This window comes from Pipistrellus hanaki, assembly GCF_964339955.1.
Source record: "Pipistrellus hanaki genome assembly, chromosome: 3".
Lineage (NCBI taxonomy): Eukaryota > Metazoa > Chordata > Mammalia > Chiroptera > Vespertilionidae > Pipistrellus > Pipistrellus hanaki.
In genome coordinates this window covers 160,264,267-160,282,165 of record NC_140505.1, presented here as the reverse complement: position 1 = coordinate 160,282,165, position 17,899 = coordinate 160,264,267, and the positions used below count along the sequence as shown (strand labels likewise).

The following is a 17,899-nucleotide window of genomic DNA, read 5'->3' as shown; positions in this document are numbered from 1 at the left end:
AAGTTGCTATGGATCCTTGGGCCTACTTTTGGTGGCTCTGGGGCTCTCAGACCCAGCTGCAGCTTGTTAGGTTTAGATTGCAAAAGGCCACGCCTTTCATATGCAAAAGCCCCTGCGCACAGCTTAGGTGGGGTTATAAATTAGGTGGGTAGGGTCTCAAAGAATCACCAGGGCAGAGCAAACAGCAATGACTGCCCATCAGCCCTACCCCAAAGAGGAGCTCTGGGTCTCAATGTCCCGCAGTAATCACTGCAAGCACCTCTGAGAGAAAGCTGCCCTCGCATTCTGGCCTAATGCCAGACAGTCCAGTTTCTCTCTGTATGAGTCGGGATCCACTTAGTCTGGCCTGGAACTGGAGTTCAGAGCAGTCAGAAGCTTGTATCTCTCCCTTCTGAATGAAAAAGACAACAGTGTACCCAGTTGCCAGCCTCTTTTGTGTGCACCTCCATACCTCCACACTTCCAGACCGCCACACCTCCTACCAAACTCAATGCGCTTTTCTCTTTCCTTCTAGTTGTAGAATTTGTACTCAGCCAGGCTTTTTGTGGTTCTGGATGATATTCGTTTTGACTTTTAGTTGTAGTTTTGATATGGTTGTTTAGGTGTTTACCTACACTGCCATCTTGGTTGTTCTCCTCCTCTATTGTTTTATTTTTTTAATAAATATAGTATAAATATCTATTTAAAATACATAAATGTATTAAATGTAAATATTTATACTTATTATCTAGAATATATGTATGAATATGTGTGCATACAGTCACTCACACATACAGTATGTCCTTGGGTTAGGTCGGGAGATCTGTTCCTATGGTGTGATGTAATGCGATTTTCACTGTCAGACCCCACCTACATAAGCACCTACATCACTAACATGGAGCACATACACAACAGCAATGAAGTGAAACAGTAAAAAAAATTTAAAAGAAAGGTAACAATTCCTGACCTTATGATAAAATATAGTATATAATAAAAAATATAAAGCACATATGTACATACATCGAAATGACGGAACTTTTTTTTTTTTTTTTTTATAAATAAATGGGAGATGGCAACATAAGCACGGAACGATGTACGTCGAATCCGATGTAACCCGAGATCTGCCTGTATATACATATAAACATAAATTTAGGTAATAAGTTCATCAAAGAAAAATAAAAGTAATTAGGTAAGAGTGGCAGGTAGGGGTAGAAAGAGCTATAAGTTGTCAGAGAAGAACCATGAAAAGGCAGCATTTGAACAGAAAGCATTAGAGAGATTACCTAAATCTGATTAGATATAAATGCTAGAGGAAAAAAACTAGAAACCAGTTTTCTACCTCCTTGCCAGGGCACTTTCTACTATACCACTTGATGAACACAATTTCTTTTTACTGCCTAGTTAAGAAGAATTATAAGCTTCTGATTAGATTTATCCTTGTTATAAGATGGAAATTCATGTGTTCAGAAGGATGGGGGTAGAGAATCAGTCACTTATAATTCAGTCTTCTTTATAAAATTTGGGGTAACATGTCAAAAGGAAGTGAAAAATTTTGGAGTATTAAGTCAATCAGTAATAAAAGTGGTTTTTTAAATACCTGACATTAAAGAGATGAGTCTCTGTCTGGCCTCATTTGATGCCCTTGGTGTGCGAATTCTATCAATCCACTGATATTCTGGGTCTTCATTAACCACAAGTTCTTCTACAAATCCATGAATTATTACAGCTCTATAGCACTTTGGAATAGATGTTGCTATTAAAAGAAATGATTTATTATGCTTCTATTTATCACAAGGTTAAATCAATTTTTTTTTAATGTACAACTAAGTTCTTACCTTTTGGATAAATAGTACAAGAACATCTTCTACTGTGAAAATCTAAATGCAATTATATAATACTTGCAATCAGTTTTCTAAGTTCCATTTTACTCTTACAAAAAAATCGTTTTCTTTCATGAGACTCTCATCTTTACCATGTAAGCATGATGAATATACATTGTACTTTTATAACTTAGAAAACAGCTAAGACTTCTTAAATAGCATTCTATACAAAGTACAAAATTAAAGTCTGCTAGCCGATTATCTAAATAGGTGAAAAACAGATAAAGTATACAAAAAACTTTACTTACTCAAAGCCCTATGAAAAAGATCTGTACACCAGACTCAAAAATCAAGCCTTTCTGACATAATTTGAGGAAAAATAAAGCTCTGAAGTTTCTAATAATGCATGGCCATATGGCCAGTGTTTCAGTAGTCACTCTACTTAACAGACTCATTTAATATGTAAAACACTAAATATCACTGGATTTAAGTAAAATCTGGTCACATTCAAAAAGAAAAGAGCCTCAGATCATCTATACCAAACTAGTTTCTTAAAATAGACATTTAGACCCTGAAGCTAACTCAACTAATTAGGATTTTTCAAGCCTATTAACCCAAACTGGCTATAAATTGCCCAGATCTGCCCAATTCTGATGCATACTGCATGGTATTCATGAGGCTCCCTATCTGTGCACGCTTATATAATTTTAGATAGCACCATAGCTTAGCAATACTACTCTGCTCCTATCTTTCAATGCTCTGTACCAAAATAAAATCCCACTGGATTTTTTTTTTTCTTTTTGACAGTTATACAACGTTTAATATAGTCATATCTTTTACACATTTGGCAAAAGTAACTTGTTCTAACTTATGAAAAAATTTACTGGGCAATAAAATATTAACTTCTGTGCAAAGTAATAAAATAAATATGTACAGCTATTTTTAAACTTTGTTTTTCGTAAGTGTTGACCTAATGGTATAAGAGTAAAACCTGCATTATATGAGTGGCCATAAGCTTTTTTATAAGTTGGTGTCTAATAATTATGGTTAAGGTCGCTGGAGAATTCTACAAGATACATACATGTATCTATAACAAAAGGCTACACATCTGTTTTAAACGGCCCATTTGAATGAAGTCTGAACATGCCACACATGTAGCCTCATCAAATCTGTTTCCCCAAATGCAAATATTAGAGATTTGGGATTTGTTTTCATTGATTGAGAAAGTGCAACAAGACCTTCTCCCTCTATGCTGTTGCTGACTAATGACAACCAGCAGACATCAAGGTAACATAGGCAGATACAGTGTATCATCTGTTTTATAGCCCATTTTTTAATAATCTTACACATATGTAATTCAATAGGCAGTGATTTTCTTTTAACATGCGGCTTAGTTGAGCTGTAGAGTCTCCTGTATCATATACGTTGGTTTAGTTTCATTTCCTTCGTTATTTGGTTTTGAGTTAGGGCTATAGCAAATATTATCACACTTTACCTTCTCAAATGAAAGGCACCACATCTAATTTCTCTAAGGATAAATTAATTTGTAGCATTGCAGCAAAAACACATTCTACGTGTTTTCAATCTTATTTCCAGTCATTCTTAGTTATCTGAGAATGTTATTCTTATATAGTGCTTTAACAATCAATTCTTCACCTTTGGTCCCATTACCATGAAACATAAGGTTTAAAAGTAAATGAATCATATGACCCAACAATCCCTCTCCTGAATATATACCCCCAAGACTCAAAAACATATATTCACAACGATATATGCACCCCTATGTTCACTGCAGCATTGTTCACGGTGACCAAGGCATGAAAACCACCAAATGGCTTGCAACAGAGGACTGGATAGAGAAGATGTGGTACATGTACACAGTGGAATACTGCTCAGCCATAAGAAAGGATGACATACTGCCATGTGCAACAACATGGATCGACCTTGAGACTATTATGCTCGGTGAAATAAGTCAGAAAGAAATAGCTAAGAACCATTTAATTTTACTCATATATGGATACATAGTAAAAGTGAAGCTTGTGAACACAAATAGTAGTGTAGTGGTTGCTAGAGGGAAGGAGGTAGGGGAAGAAAAAGAGGTCCTAATATATAGTGACAGGAGAAGATTTGACTTTGGGTGGTTGGCACACAGTGCAATATACAGATCTTGTAACATAGAAAACCATACCTGAAGCCTATATAATCATGTTGACCAATGTTATCCCAATAAATTTTTTTTTAAGAAATATTGGACTAACAAAAGGTAAATGAGGTTGCCCTGGCTGGTGTGGCTCAGCTGATTGGTATCATCTCATGCACAGAAAAGTTGATAGTTTGATTCCCAGTCAGGGCATGCATATACCTGGATTGTGGACCTGATCCCTGGTAGGGGTCTGCAGGAAACAGCCAATGTTTCACTCTTACACCAACGTTTCTCTCTCTCCCTTTCCCTTCCTCTCTCTCTACAAGTCAATAAAACAAAAACAAAAATTGTTTTAAGTAAATGATGTTAAATTGTTTCATTAATATATGGATTCTTTTAAATTCTGGGAAAATTCTAATAACGTTCACCTGGTACTCTTTCTAACTGGCATTAAGTGGCTATTACCAGCAATGTTTAATGTTATTCCTGCTAATCATGCTCACAGGCTGGGTAGAGGCTGGAGTAGGAGCTAGAGAAGGAGATAGAGGTGGAGCAGGCATTGTCATGACGACCACGTGTACACATGTACCCCACTGAATGTTTCTAATAAAAATTTGATGAACTTGTAAAAAATTGCATATACTTTATTTTAATCAGCTTAACAATAACCCACAACCTTCGGACCAACTTGCATATAATTTATTTTAAAATCATATAAGTAGTCTCTAGAACTACAGCAGTTTCTGAAAAATTAACAACTTTCTCTTTGCTATTAAAACCAAAGTATAAAAGATTTTCCATTAGCCTTCTAAAATATTACTTTGATTTCCCATATTTGTGAATTATTAAAATTTCCTGTTAAATCAATGATAAAATGTATTTACTTACTGCAAAAGAATTTGACTCCACATGATGACTGCCTAAATCGATTTAAGTCATTGAAGAGGTCTACTTTGACAACTACATTGATTTCTCCACGAATACCTGTAATTTCAAAAGGAAAATCAAATTTCTACCTTAAATAATAAAGCAAATTAAATAATCAAACAATTCCAATTCATGATTTTAAAATAATGTATCAAGCATAACAGAAATGCTAACTTTGTTTCCCTAATTATTTTCATTCTAAGTGGTTTATTACATTTTCTGAAGAACCTGTATACATTAAAGAATGAATAATATTCATTTTACCACAAGTCTTCACTTATTTGAACCAATCTAACTGGAAAGGAGTACCATTTAATTTGATGATGATAAAAAATATTAATAAGTAGTATCTCACAGTGCTCATGCCAACCCAGTAAGGTAGTTAGTATTAGTATTCCCATTTTACAGAGGAAAAAAGCTACAGTTTAATAAAAGTTCAATAATTTTTACAGAGTCAATAGTTAGTAAGTGGTGAAGCTAGGATTAAAAGTCAGATCTTTATTATCCCAGAGTAAATACTCTAAACAACTAATGCAAGAATCTGATTTAGCACAAAAGAACTTTTATTCTTTTCAACAAATATACAGTAATAAGTTAAAATAAGCTAACTAAGAAATTCTAAGATAACAGGTTTTTAGAAGATGCCCTAACAAATAAAAATGACCCAACCTCTACCCCTAAACATTTTTTTTGGGTGTCCTGACTTCCCGTCAAATTCATACTTATGGAGGAACCTTTCTAAAAAGAATGACTTGCTCATTTACCTACTGAAATAACAGAGTATATTCCTAACAAAGGGCCCATACAACCTATAATATTAACCCAACTATACGCAATTTTTAATATAATGTTTAGAAAATTCATTCATTCTGATAGCTGCTTTTAATTCAAGTCCAGATTCATTCTCCAGTGGCTTTTTTATTGGTAATATAACATAAAATGGGATTTTATTTTTTTATTACAAAGATAATACATACAGGGTCAGGGGAAAGGTTTACAGTTGTGTGTGAAACACAGAGTTCATTCTTGTATTATTATTTTTTAAGTATTGTATTATTTGTCGTACAAACAACTGTAAATCTACTTTTGCCCAACCTTGTATACATTGTAAAATTAAAAAAAAAAAAAAAAAGCAAAACAGGACAAAGAGTATAATAGGACTATAGTCCACAAATAAAACTATCCAAAGGTAACCATTTTATCACATATCCTGCCAATTTTGTCAAGAGCATTACATTTATACAATTCTCTTGTTTTGAAACCAATTTGGGATTATTCTATAATGTTTTATAATCTGGATTTTGCAATTCATAATACATCATGCACATTTCCTTATGCCATTGTATTATGAAAACATGCTTCTAGTTTTGGCTGTGTAACTTAAGTTCTAAATTATTTAAGTAAATCCTATTTTACAACTTATTTTTACCAATTTAAACATTAGTAAATGATAATAGATATAAGTAACATCACAATAAATATACATCAATCTCAGCAAACATCTTGGTTTCTTACAATAAATGACTATCAATGAAATTGTCAGATCAATAATATAAACTAGTAAGAAAGATACAAGACTAGATAGAATCATCTGCCTATGCGTTTTGGGTCCATTTACCATTCTAAAAAGATGGCATCTTTTTAGGCCAGCTGTTCCTCAAACTTTTCAATCACAGGACCCATTCAAACTTAAAAATTACTGAAGTCCTCAAGAAATTTTTATATATATTACTTATAGCCATCAATATTTATCACATAAATTAAAATTAAGAATTTTAAAAAGTACTTGTTTATTACTCCATTGAAAGTAATAATGAATCGGTTAATATAAGCAATATTCTTTATAAAAATAACTATATTTGGAAAAAAGTAATGAGTGGCACTGTGTTACATTTTTGTAAATCTCTATAATGTCTAGCTTAATGGAATACAGTTTGAAAGTATGTTTTAGGAACACAGAATACAAATATGAGATGATTTTTAAATAATGCATTTACTTGCTACACTGTACAAATTTAACTCAGAAAATTGTTTCAAGTTATGTTCAGAAAATAAACAATTCTACCAACAATACTTTACTACTAAGTCTAAAAAGGAGATATCTTCTAAAAATATAAGTTTTAAAACCACAAAGTGTACATAATAGTCTTTAAGGGTAAATTTAAAAGATTGTGATTTATTTTCTTAAAATTTACTCCTTACCATGTATGGTATCATAAATGGGAAACCATCCTGAGATGACTGTTGCGGCTTCACTGTAGAGTAAAGGATCGATATCAATGTACACTTTGCCGATGGCATCGTTGGCACTGTAAGTATCATGGTCAAGAACTGTGATCTGTAGAGGTTCATCTTGTAAATCTTCATCATCCACCTAAAAGCACACTTTAAATTAAATCTTTTCATTTAAGAATCTTTGTTAACATAAATGTAAATGTAAATTTGTATAGCAAATGTAAAAGATTACTTATTCATGGGGAGGAAAATCCAATTAGTATACAAACAAAAATTGTAACTCAATTTTCTACACAAGATGCCAAGTTTCTAAGGGAGGGGGGGAATATTCTTCCTCAAGCACAGAGTTAGGATAATTAACCCAAAAGAAAAGTTATAATTCCTTTGCTGCATATTACCCTGTGTTTTACTACTCTACCAATGGTTTCCTGCAAAAATGCTTTAGGAATATCATAACAGAGTTGATATATTAACTAGAGTAAGGATGCTAATGAGCACAACGACAGCATAAATTCTAAGGACAATTTCAGAGAATAAAACTGTAAGCAAAACTAACATCATTTGTAAGAAAAAACAACTTAAGTTCTTGAATTCAGTTCATAAAATAAATGTCTACCCTCTCTCTCCTCTTCTGTTTACTCAGTATAAAGCACTTACCATGTGCCAAGCACTGTGCCAAAGAGAGGAACTACAACTGTTCCTAAGTGACTTCTGATATGTGCTAAAATTCAGAGAAATTACTATATAATAATATAATACCTTTTTAATCTGGGTTCTTCTACATATATTTATATTTTCTTAACTGTAACATAATTTTAAGTGCAATATTCCTAAGAAATATTTTTATGTCACAGGAAAACTACTGTACCTGAAATAAAAGGTTTTCTTATCATTCCTAGGGAAATCATGCTAACATTTAAAAACTTACCTCAAATTTAAACCATTCTGAGTTCCACTGAGGGTTGAGGGACTTGAGATACACATCTGTTTTAAAGGTGGTATTACCAAATTTTACCTAAAAATAAAAAATAATCAAATATAGATATCAAATATGTGAATATAAATAAAGTTTAATGTAAGCCAAGCAACGAGAGGATTAACATTGGAGAGGAAAAAAGACAACTATCCTCTTCCTCTGAGCCCAAAAGAAGAAAGTGTGACTAGTTCCTGGTAAGTTTATAAACTATACCTGGTACAGTACAAGGGATTACCCACTATTCTGCTTGACTAGCTTTATAAGAAAATTAAAACATGGGCCATTATGTCACCAGGGAAAAAGGAATCAGTATGCCTTTTGCTAAACAAGAGCTCAGACAAAAGAGTGTTTTAAGGGTGGGGGTTAAGCAAAAATAAAATCAGAAGGTGAAAGGATAGCTTTCTCTGTTCATATCAGCAGGAGAATCCAGAACTACAGCTCATTATTACAAGAACTCAGTAATAGTGTACATTTTAAGTGTATATTACACAAAAAGTATAATGTACAAGTATAGATTTTTAATAATGAAGTATATTCATTGTTGTGCAACCATAAAAAATAAAAATAAAAAAAATAAAAAAAATAAAAAGAACTCAGTAATAGATCTTCTGACTTCCCCATACATATTTTTAAATTTCTTATCTGTGCACACACAGGGATCAACAATAAACTATGGCCAGTAAGGGTTTTATGTTCTCACTAGAGGCCCAGTGCACGAAGTTCATGCACAGGTAGGGTCCCTAGCAGCTACTGGCTGCCAGATGGGGCCTTCCTTCCCCCAGCTGCCTGCCACCATTGTCAGCTAGGGTGGGTCCAGCTGGCCAGCCCCAAACCCTGATTAAACTCCCAGTCAAGGGGACAATTTGCATATTAGGCTTTTATTACACATTCTCATCTTTAGGACCATGAAAGAGGTTGGATGGAAAGACTTGCAAACAATAAATTACAAAGATCAAAAATCTATATATATATAAAAGTCTAAGCAACCAAACGACCAAACAACTGGTCAATCGGTTGCTATGATGTGCACTGACCACTGGGGATAGGCACTCAATGCAGGAGCTGCCCCCTGGTGGTCAGTGCACTCCCATAGCCAACCTCCCTCAGCCCTTCCGCAGGCCAGCCAGCCCCGATGGCCTCAATCAGAGCAGCCAACCTCCTACAGTTCCTCCCCCCGCCGGCTAACCTTCCATGGCCCTAATGACCCCAATCGACGGCCAGGCTAAGGGACCCCCACTTGTGCACAAATTCATGCACCAGGCCTCTCGTAAGTAAATAAAAGGAAACAAAGGTGGCAAAAAGCAGTCCAAATCTTTGAAACTTGTTTCCAGCAAAGAATGGAAATTGTGAAACCTCAGGTGACTTAAGAAGTGGTCTGGAAGCTCAGGAGTAAAACAGCTAGGCAACTACTTCACGTTTCCTAAATTTAATCTCTTCAAATCTTCCCTAATTCTATCAATTATCACCTCTCATAATCTCAGAATTCACTTACGGTTATATCCCCTTTATCACAATTCCCAGCACAGTTTTTTGCACAGGGCAAGTATGTAGGAAATGCTGGTTCAAAAAGATAATCTACAAAATCTCCTCTCCTTTTTTACTATAATCCTACTTTTGGTATTATAATACTTATAGATATTAATGTTTAATCAATCCAGGAAATTTTCTAAAAGCAAAATATCCAAAACTATTTTTTTATCTTCTGTATATTTTTCTATTTATGGTATCATTCAATTGGAATGACTGGAATGATAGCAACCATTGATAGGCAGTTTGGTTAGAGGATAAAAAAGTTTTTAAAATTACCTAAAAATAATACCTTCTTGCATGATAAAGAATTTGACAGAATCAAAGACAAATAAGAAACTGAGAAAAAGTATTTACCAAATGCATCACAAAAAATAATTTACTCAATTTTTAATGAGTTCCTACAAACCAATAAGAAAAATATCAATAAACCAACAGAAAAATGGACAAGGGACATGAACAAACAATTAAATGAAAAAAACGTATGTCTTAACTATGTCAAGAGATGATCAATGAGTGTAAATTAGAACAATCTCAATGGACTACAGTTTGACAATACAGATCAAAATTTTAAATGCTTATAACCTTTAAGTTCAGATGGACAAAGAATATACAATGCATATAAGCAGCAAAAGACTGGAAACAACATAGATAACCATCAGTTTGGAACCGGTTAAATTAAATATGGTAAAGCCACACGAGGCAGTCCTTAATAGAAGAAATGAAGCAGTTCTCCAAACACCAGTATGGAACAACGTCCAAGATGTATCTTACTATTGCAGAACAGTATGTATGGCATAATTTGCATAGAGAAATATGACAAGATGTTATGGCAAATAACATATGCCTTCATATGTACAGATTATTTCTAGAAGGATATATAAGAAATGTTAATAGTGGCCACTACAAAGAACAGAACAGACTGCTTTGTTAAAGGAAAGGCAATGAGAGGCTGACTCATTTTGTTACCTTTTGGATTATGAACCATGAACATACATTACCTATTTTTTAAATGTATCATTTTTTAAATGAAAAAAACTCAGATTAAATCACATGACTAAAATCTTTATTTTGATTTCAATTATAGAATTCTGGATCCACTTCCAGATTGTAATCTAAAGAAGTACTTTCACATAAGGTCTTTTCCCCTATAAATATACAAAAGAACTACATAGTCATTCAACAAGAAAGTAACTGAATAAATAACTGAAGAATCCTATTGAAAACTTGAGTTGATCATATGTACTGTCATGGGAAAATGTCAATGACATAATAACTGAAAAAAACCAATATATAACTAACAGCAATTATCTCTGAAGAAGGGACTGACAGGGTATAGGCAATACAGTACAGTGTAAAAAGAAAGTAGTAAGGAGCCCTAACCGGTTTGGCTCAGTGGATAGAGCATTGGCCTGCAGACTGATTTGATTCCAGTCAGAGGCATGTACCTTGGTTGTGGCACATCCCCAGGAGGGGGTATGCAGGAGGCAGCTGATGGATGTTTCTCTCTCATCGATGTTTCCAATTCTCTATCCCTCTCCCTTCCTCTCTATAAAAAAAATCAATAAAATATATATATTTTTTAAAAGTAATAAGGAGCTTTCAAGTTTTATTTCTCAGTATTCAATTTTTTTGTAATGGGAGCTATTCGAGTATTTTTTGTGTGATTTTTATTTTATTTTAAATCACAAATGTTAAATGAAACTTAATGGGGGAACAAACAATCCAATTAAGAAATGGGCAAAGGACCAGAATAGACACTTCTCTGAAAGGACAAACAGATGACCAACAGACATATGAAAAAATGCTCAATGTCACTAATCATCAGAGAGAGGCAAATTAAAACTACAATGAGATAATCACCTCATGGTTGTCAGAATGGCTATCATCAATTAAACAACAAACACAAGTGCTAGCAAGGATGTGGAGAAAAGGGAACCCTCATACACTTTTGGTAGGAATGCAGACTGATGCAGCCACTGTGGAAAACAGTATGTAGTTTCCTCAAAAAATTAAAAATGGAACTGCCTTTTGACCTAGCAATCCCACTTCTGGAAATATATCCAAATATTCCCAAAACACCAATTTGAAAGAATATATGCACTTCTTTATGTTCACAACAGCGTTATTTACAATAGCCAATATCTAAAAACAGCCCATCAATTGATGAGTGGATAAAAAAAGCTGTAATACATTTATACAATGGAATACTACTTAGCCGTAAAAAAGAAAGAAATCTTACCTTTTGCAACAGAATGGATGGACCTGGAGAGCATTATGCTAAGTGAAATTAAGCAATTTAAATAAAGAAAGATAATACTATATGATCTCTTATGTGGAATCTAATGAACAAAATAAACTGACAAACATAGAAACAGAGACAGGGAGGCATGGAACAGACTGACAGCTGTCAGAGGGGAGGCAGGGTTGGAGGGCTGGATGCAAGCAGGTGAAGGGATTAAGCAAAAAAACACACATATATAAACATAGACACAGACAACAGTGTGGGCATAGACAGAAGGAAAGGGAGGGTGGGATAGGTGAAGGAAGGCAAAGGGGGATAAATGGGGACAGAAAGAGGCTTTGCTTTGGGCAATGGGTGCAGGATGCAGTGTACAGATGATGTTTTGTTGAGTTGTACACTTGAAACTTAATATGCTTTTGTGAACCAATGTTATCCAAAAAAATTCAATTTAAAAAAAGAAATAATACAGGAAAAGAAGAATAAAGTTTACTGCTCATTTATTAATTTAATTTTCATTACATTTCAATATTCAAAATATCCAAGAAATACTTAATACCTAATTTACCTAAAACTGCTTTATTTGAAGTAAAATGTAATTAGGATTTATAAAACCATTCAAAAGCCAAATGTACTTAAGGGTTGTGGTTCCATTTCTAAAAATAGCATATTATTTTTTAGGTTCTAATTTAAAACCCCCTACAGTTTTATCCCACTATACTGTAGTACTATGTTGCACTTTTTTTGTCAACTGTCCATTCTGGATATAGTAAAGATGTGGCAGTCCCCACACTGCATTAAACAAACAAAAACCAAGATTTTAGGTGAAGAAAAAGGCTAGAGCGTGTATTTTGCCAACACTGTGATGATTCTCCTTCTACTAAAGAAGAATCACAGTCCATTCGGTCTTATTTAATTCAAAAGGAGATTTAATTACTCAGCAATTAAGTGAATGCCTTACAACTTTGTTAAAGAACATCAGGGATTTTAATGAGATTACCTAGTAAAGTACAAGTGTTCCCTTTCCCCACTCATTAGCTAAATTACCTTGAGAAGGTTATTTAAGGCTGCTTCCTCCTCTGAAAAAGGGGGTTGCTGTGAGCATTACATGAGGTAATGAATGGAGAGATCTAGCAAAATGTCCGATACAAAGAAAATATTCATTTAACAATAATTTATTTTCCTCTCCCAGCAGAACAATTTGTAACCCTGAAATATATTTCCATTAATACTTTCCTTATACAGAAACCCATCCCATTCATCCATGAAATTCCTGCAAGAATAATAATCTTTAACTACTACTTGTATTGACTTCACATCATATTGTAGAAATTCCTTAACTGATTGATAAATCAAATAACTAAGTTAAATCAGAGAATCATTAAAAATGATACAAACAGTAAACATTAAAATAAAACATAAATATTAATTCCTCTATCTTTTTTTGTTAATCCTCACTAGAGGGTATTTTTCCATTGATTTGTAGAGACTGGAGGGGGGAAGAGACAGAGAGAAAAACATCGATGTGAGAGAGATATATCCATTGTTTGCCTCCCACACAGTATTTAGCCTACAACCAGAAATGAACCCGGGACCTTTCAGCCCATGCGTTGATGCTCTCTCCACTGACCCAAACTGGCTAGGGTCATTCCTCTTATCTTTTAGTGTAAAACTGAGTAAGGGCCCATTCTTTTTTTTAATATATATTTTATTGGGTTTGTTTTTTTTTTTACAGAGAGGGAGATAGAAAAATCAATGAGAGAGAAACATCGATCAGCTGCCTCCTGCACACCTTCTACTGGGGCTATGCCGGCAATCAAGGTACATGCCCTTGACCGGAATGGAACCTGGGACCCTTCAGTCCGCAGGCCAATGTTTTATCCACTGAGCCAAACCGGTTAGGACAAGGTCCATTCTTTAGAGTTGTACATCATCTTCTTCTGCACCCATAATGTATCATCTGTAACTGCTAGTCTAAATTACTTTAAAATGTAGTGGTAGAACTTAAAATTGCTTTTTTAAAAAAAACCATGAACATAGAATCCTAGATATTTTTTTTTTTACCATTTTCATCTAGTTCAGAGTAATTTTCAGTGACTGTATCCATAAGTCTTTATGTAGCATTTATCAGCATACCTCACACTTATTTCACTAATTTATAGATTTAAATAAATTACAATTATTGAGTTGGCATAAACAGCTGCCTCTTGGTAAAGTACATCAGCCAACCGATGGGTGAAGCAGGTCCATTGGAGAATAACCTAACTGTATGGGGTATTGAAGAGTGAGCTTGTGGAAGGAATGCAGAGCACTGGGACTGTAACGAGTCAGTTAATGGAAGTTGGTTAAGAGAACTTCTACTGCCGTAGCCGGCTTGGCTCAGTGGATAGAGCATCAGCCCGCGGACTGAAGGGTCTCAGGTTTGATTTCAACCAAGAGCATATGCCTGGGTTGCGGGCTCGATTCCCAGTAGGGGGGTGTGCAGGAGGCAGCCGATCAATGATTCTCTCTCATTTCTGTCTCTCTCTCCTTCTGTCTCTCTCTCCTTCTCCCTTCCTCTCTGAAATTAATAAATATATTGAGAGAGAGAAAGAGAGAGAGAGAACTTCTACTGAAGACTATTCTTTCCAGCTTTCAGACCACTCGGTAGTCTGTATGCCCACCTACCTAGCCAAATCTTACTTCCCACTTTTATTTAATAAGAACCCAGCCTTCAGTTACATATGCTCTATCTTGCCCTTCTATTCACCTAAAAAATGCCCCCTTTTCCATTCTGCTTGTGGAAATTTTACTTCTTCAAACCCAGCACAAAGATTTCTCATCACCAGCCCAGGCTTCATTAGGTCCCTCCTATGAGCTTATAAAGTAGTCTACATCATACATTATTAAATTATAATCCTTCATTATCCCCTTCTTCCTGCATTAATCTTTCCCTTCCTGCCGGATTATTCCTATTAGCACACAATTATGTTCTATTATCTTCTGACTTACTTTTTTAGTACTAAAAACTTTGTGCTCTCCCCAAATACACTATTTTTCCTTTCCCCTTCATATTTCCTATTCATATCACTCCTACTTCCACATCTTCCATATTCTTTAACCCTCTTTAACTTACTACAGTATATAGCTTCTGTCCTTGTTACTTCTCCTGCAATCTAGGTATGTGCCCTGACCAGGAATCAAACCCACAACCTTTTGGTATATGGGACAACGGTCCAACCAACCTGAGCCACCAGGCCAGGGCAGAACTGTTTTGAAAACTAATTAAAAAGTACCGGTACTTAGCACAGCCCTAGCTGGTTTGGCTTAGTGGATAGGCCTGCGGACTGACGGGTCCCAGGTTCAATTCTGATCAAGGGCACATGCCTGGGTTGCAGGCTCAAACCCCGGTAAGGGTGTGCAGGAGGCAGCCGATCAGAGAATGATTCTCTGTCATCATTGATGTTTCTCTCTCTCTCCCTCTCTTCCCCTCTGAAATCAATAAAAATGGTGGTGATTTTAAAAAGTACTTAGCACAGACCTGTCAATAAAAAGACTCAATGCCTGTATTAACCGATCCTAAACTATACGCCAGTCCCTGAGCTGCCTGAAAGCAAAGACTGTGCCTTGGGAATCTGTGTATCCCCATTACCTAGCATCCTGCTCAAGAACACACTCAGTAACTATTTCCCAAACGAAGCTGAGTTTGAGAATCACCACAGCAATGTTTGGGGGCAACACCGGTTATTAGGTTTGAGAACCTTAATGGAACATCAAGAATATTTTATAACCGGACCTGCGTGGGTGCATGGGTTTGACATGCCCAGCTATTGTGTTCAATCCCCATTGGGGGAGTGTGCAGGACGCAGCCAATCAATGAGTCTCTCTCATCGTTAATAAATATTAATAAAAAATATTTTTAGCCAAAACCGGTTTGGCTCAATGGATAGACTGCAGGGTCCCGGGTTCAATTCTGGTCAACGGCATGTACCTTGGTTGCGGGCATATCCCCAGTAGGGGGTGTGCAAGAGGCAGCTGATCGATGACTCTCATCGATGTTTCCAACTCACTATCTCTCTCCCTTCCTCTCTGTAAAAAATCAATAAAATATATCAAAAAAATATTTTTGAAATATTTCTATTGATTTCAGAGAGGAATGGAGAGGAGAAACAGAAACATTAATGATTAGAGAAAATCATTAATCGGCTGCCTCCTGCACGCCCCCTACTGGGGATGTGCCTTTGACCTTTCAGTCTGCATGCTGACGCTCTACCCACCGAGCCAAACTGGTTAGGACTCTCTCATCATCAATATTTCTATCCCTCTCTCCTCTCCCTTTATAAAATCAACAAAAATATATAAAGGAATATCTTATAGAGATAAAAATCAAGCTACATATTATCATATATCTATTAACTCCCTGCATTAATAGGTCAAATGATTACTGTTCTAATCCTCTGGCTCATCATGTCAATTTTTATTACAATCTTTACTTGGCTTCTTTCAGACGCTGGCATATTACTTTCCGAGGCCCTAGGCCTGTGATAATTTGCATGAGCTATAAGCCAGTCATTAAATTTAAAAGGCAATTTTGCAATTTAAATATCCATAGCGCTTAATTGACTTCCTACCCCCAAGGCACTGTATTTACCCTAAAACAGCTTTTCAGACCTAACCGGTCCAGACAGGAGCAGGAAGTGTTTTTTAGAATTTACAATGACAACACAGAAAAGACTATGGTCAAGAGTGGATCTCCAAGGTGCCTATTCGGACTGTTTATCTACATTCTTGAACATCACCTCCATCACTCGGGGCGTAAAGAACCACCGCTCACCCCTACCCCACCCCACCCCCAAAGAGGGGCGTGGGCAAGCACGCGTGCGCGTGTGCATCGCGGTGGCCACGCGGCCACGCCTCGGGACCTCCTGACCGGCAGGTGAACCCCGACATCGGGGTCACCTCAGCATGCAGGGCAGTAACAGCCGCACGCACACCCTCACGTGGGCTGCAGTGCGGGCAGACAGCCCTCCGGGGCGGGCTGGACCAGCCAGGCTCACGGAACTGTCAGCAGGGAAATGGGCTGAGGGGCTGGGGCCGGGGTGGGTAGGGATTCTTCCGAGGGCTTGGCGTCCCCCGTGTTTTCGAGCAGCAGGACCTCGCACCAACCTCCACGAAGGCATCGGTCAGGTCACTAGCTCGGTCCATCACCGGCAAATGGCGCCCGGCCACGATTTTCACCTTCAGCTTCCCAGGCATGGTCTCGGCTCGGGCCTCTCCAGACGCTCCTGCAGAAACAAACAGGCGCGTCTGCGCCGGGCGCCGAGCCCCGCGGGGAGGGGCGGGGACGCGCGGGGAGCGGCAGGAACGCGCGAGCGAGCGCGCGCGCAGGGGGCGACGGGAGCGCGCGGGGTAACTGACAGCTGGGCGCGCGGGGGGGCGGGGCGCCGCCAGCTGTCACTCACGCTCGGCCGGAGGGTGGCGATCCCGCGCGAGAGCTGAGGCCCCGTTCCGGAGAGGCCGCCGGAGGAGTGCCCGGGGTGGGCTCTTCCGTCCCGTTCCCACCACGCTGGCAAGAGAAGGAGGAGCCTGTCCACATCCCGCTGAACCCCGGCCGCCGCTCCTAGGGTATCTCCTCCCCGCCCCCCCCCAAAAAAATGGCGGCCTTCGGGGCGTGGAGGGAGCATCGATCGTTCGGCGCTCAGCTAGCTTTGCCGAGGAGGTGGAGGGGGCGGGGCGGGCTCGGCGGCGGCGGCGGGAGGGCAGGGAAAGGGGTGAGCCCTGCATCATCCACCCGGCTGTGCGCCGCTGCTTTCCCCGAGGAAGGACCGCTCGCCCCATCCCGCGCAGAGTGGGTGCAGCTCGGCGGCTGGTCCGGGGGCCGCTCCTTCCCGGCTGCCAGCGCCAGGGGCTGTGACGGGGCTGCTACAGGGGCGATTTCATTCGTTTTTTAACCACCCGTTCGTGACTCCTGATATCCATTTAGTTGGTTTCTATCTGGACAGGGAGACGTTTTTTTTATATGAATAGAGAACAAAATGTCGGGAAATGTCGGATAGCTGATTTAGAGTTTT

General features: G+C 37.6%; 1 protein-coding gene across 22 annotated transcripts in view; it reads right to left on the bottom strand.

The window, feature by feature from the left end:
- The window catches only part of C2CD5 (C2 calcium dependent domain containing 5), a 96,024-nt gene extending 78,511 nt beyond the window's left edge, over window positions 1-17,513 (bottom strand). For 8 of the 22 annotated variants that reach the window (XM_084877164.1, XM_084877169.1, XM_084877171.1 and 5 more), the window contains exons 1-6: window positions 17,291-17,510; window positions 16,995-17,113; window positions 8,033-8,119; window positions 7,072-7,243; window positions 4,831-4,926; window positions 1,577-1,732 (exon numbers count right to left, since the gene is read on the bottom strand). In XM_084877164.1, the coding sequence (XP_084733290.1) occupies window positions 1,577-1,732; window positions 4,831-4,926; window positions 7,072-7,243; window positions 8,033-8,119; window positions 16,995-17,084 (601 nt within the window). In that variant the 5' untranslated portion in view covers window positions 17,085-17,113; window positions 17,291-17,510. Of the gene's footprint in view, window positions 1-1,576; window positions 1,733-4,830; window positions 4,927-7,071; window positions 7,244-8,032; window positions 8,120-16,994; window positions 17,114-17,290 lie in introns of all 22 variants that reach the window. The other 14 variants (XM_084877182.1, XM_084877172.1, XM_084877180.1 and 11 more) reach the window with 5 other exon arrangements.
- Between the last annotated feature and the right edge of the window lie 386 nt (window positions 17,514-17,899).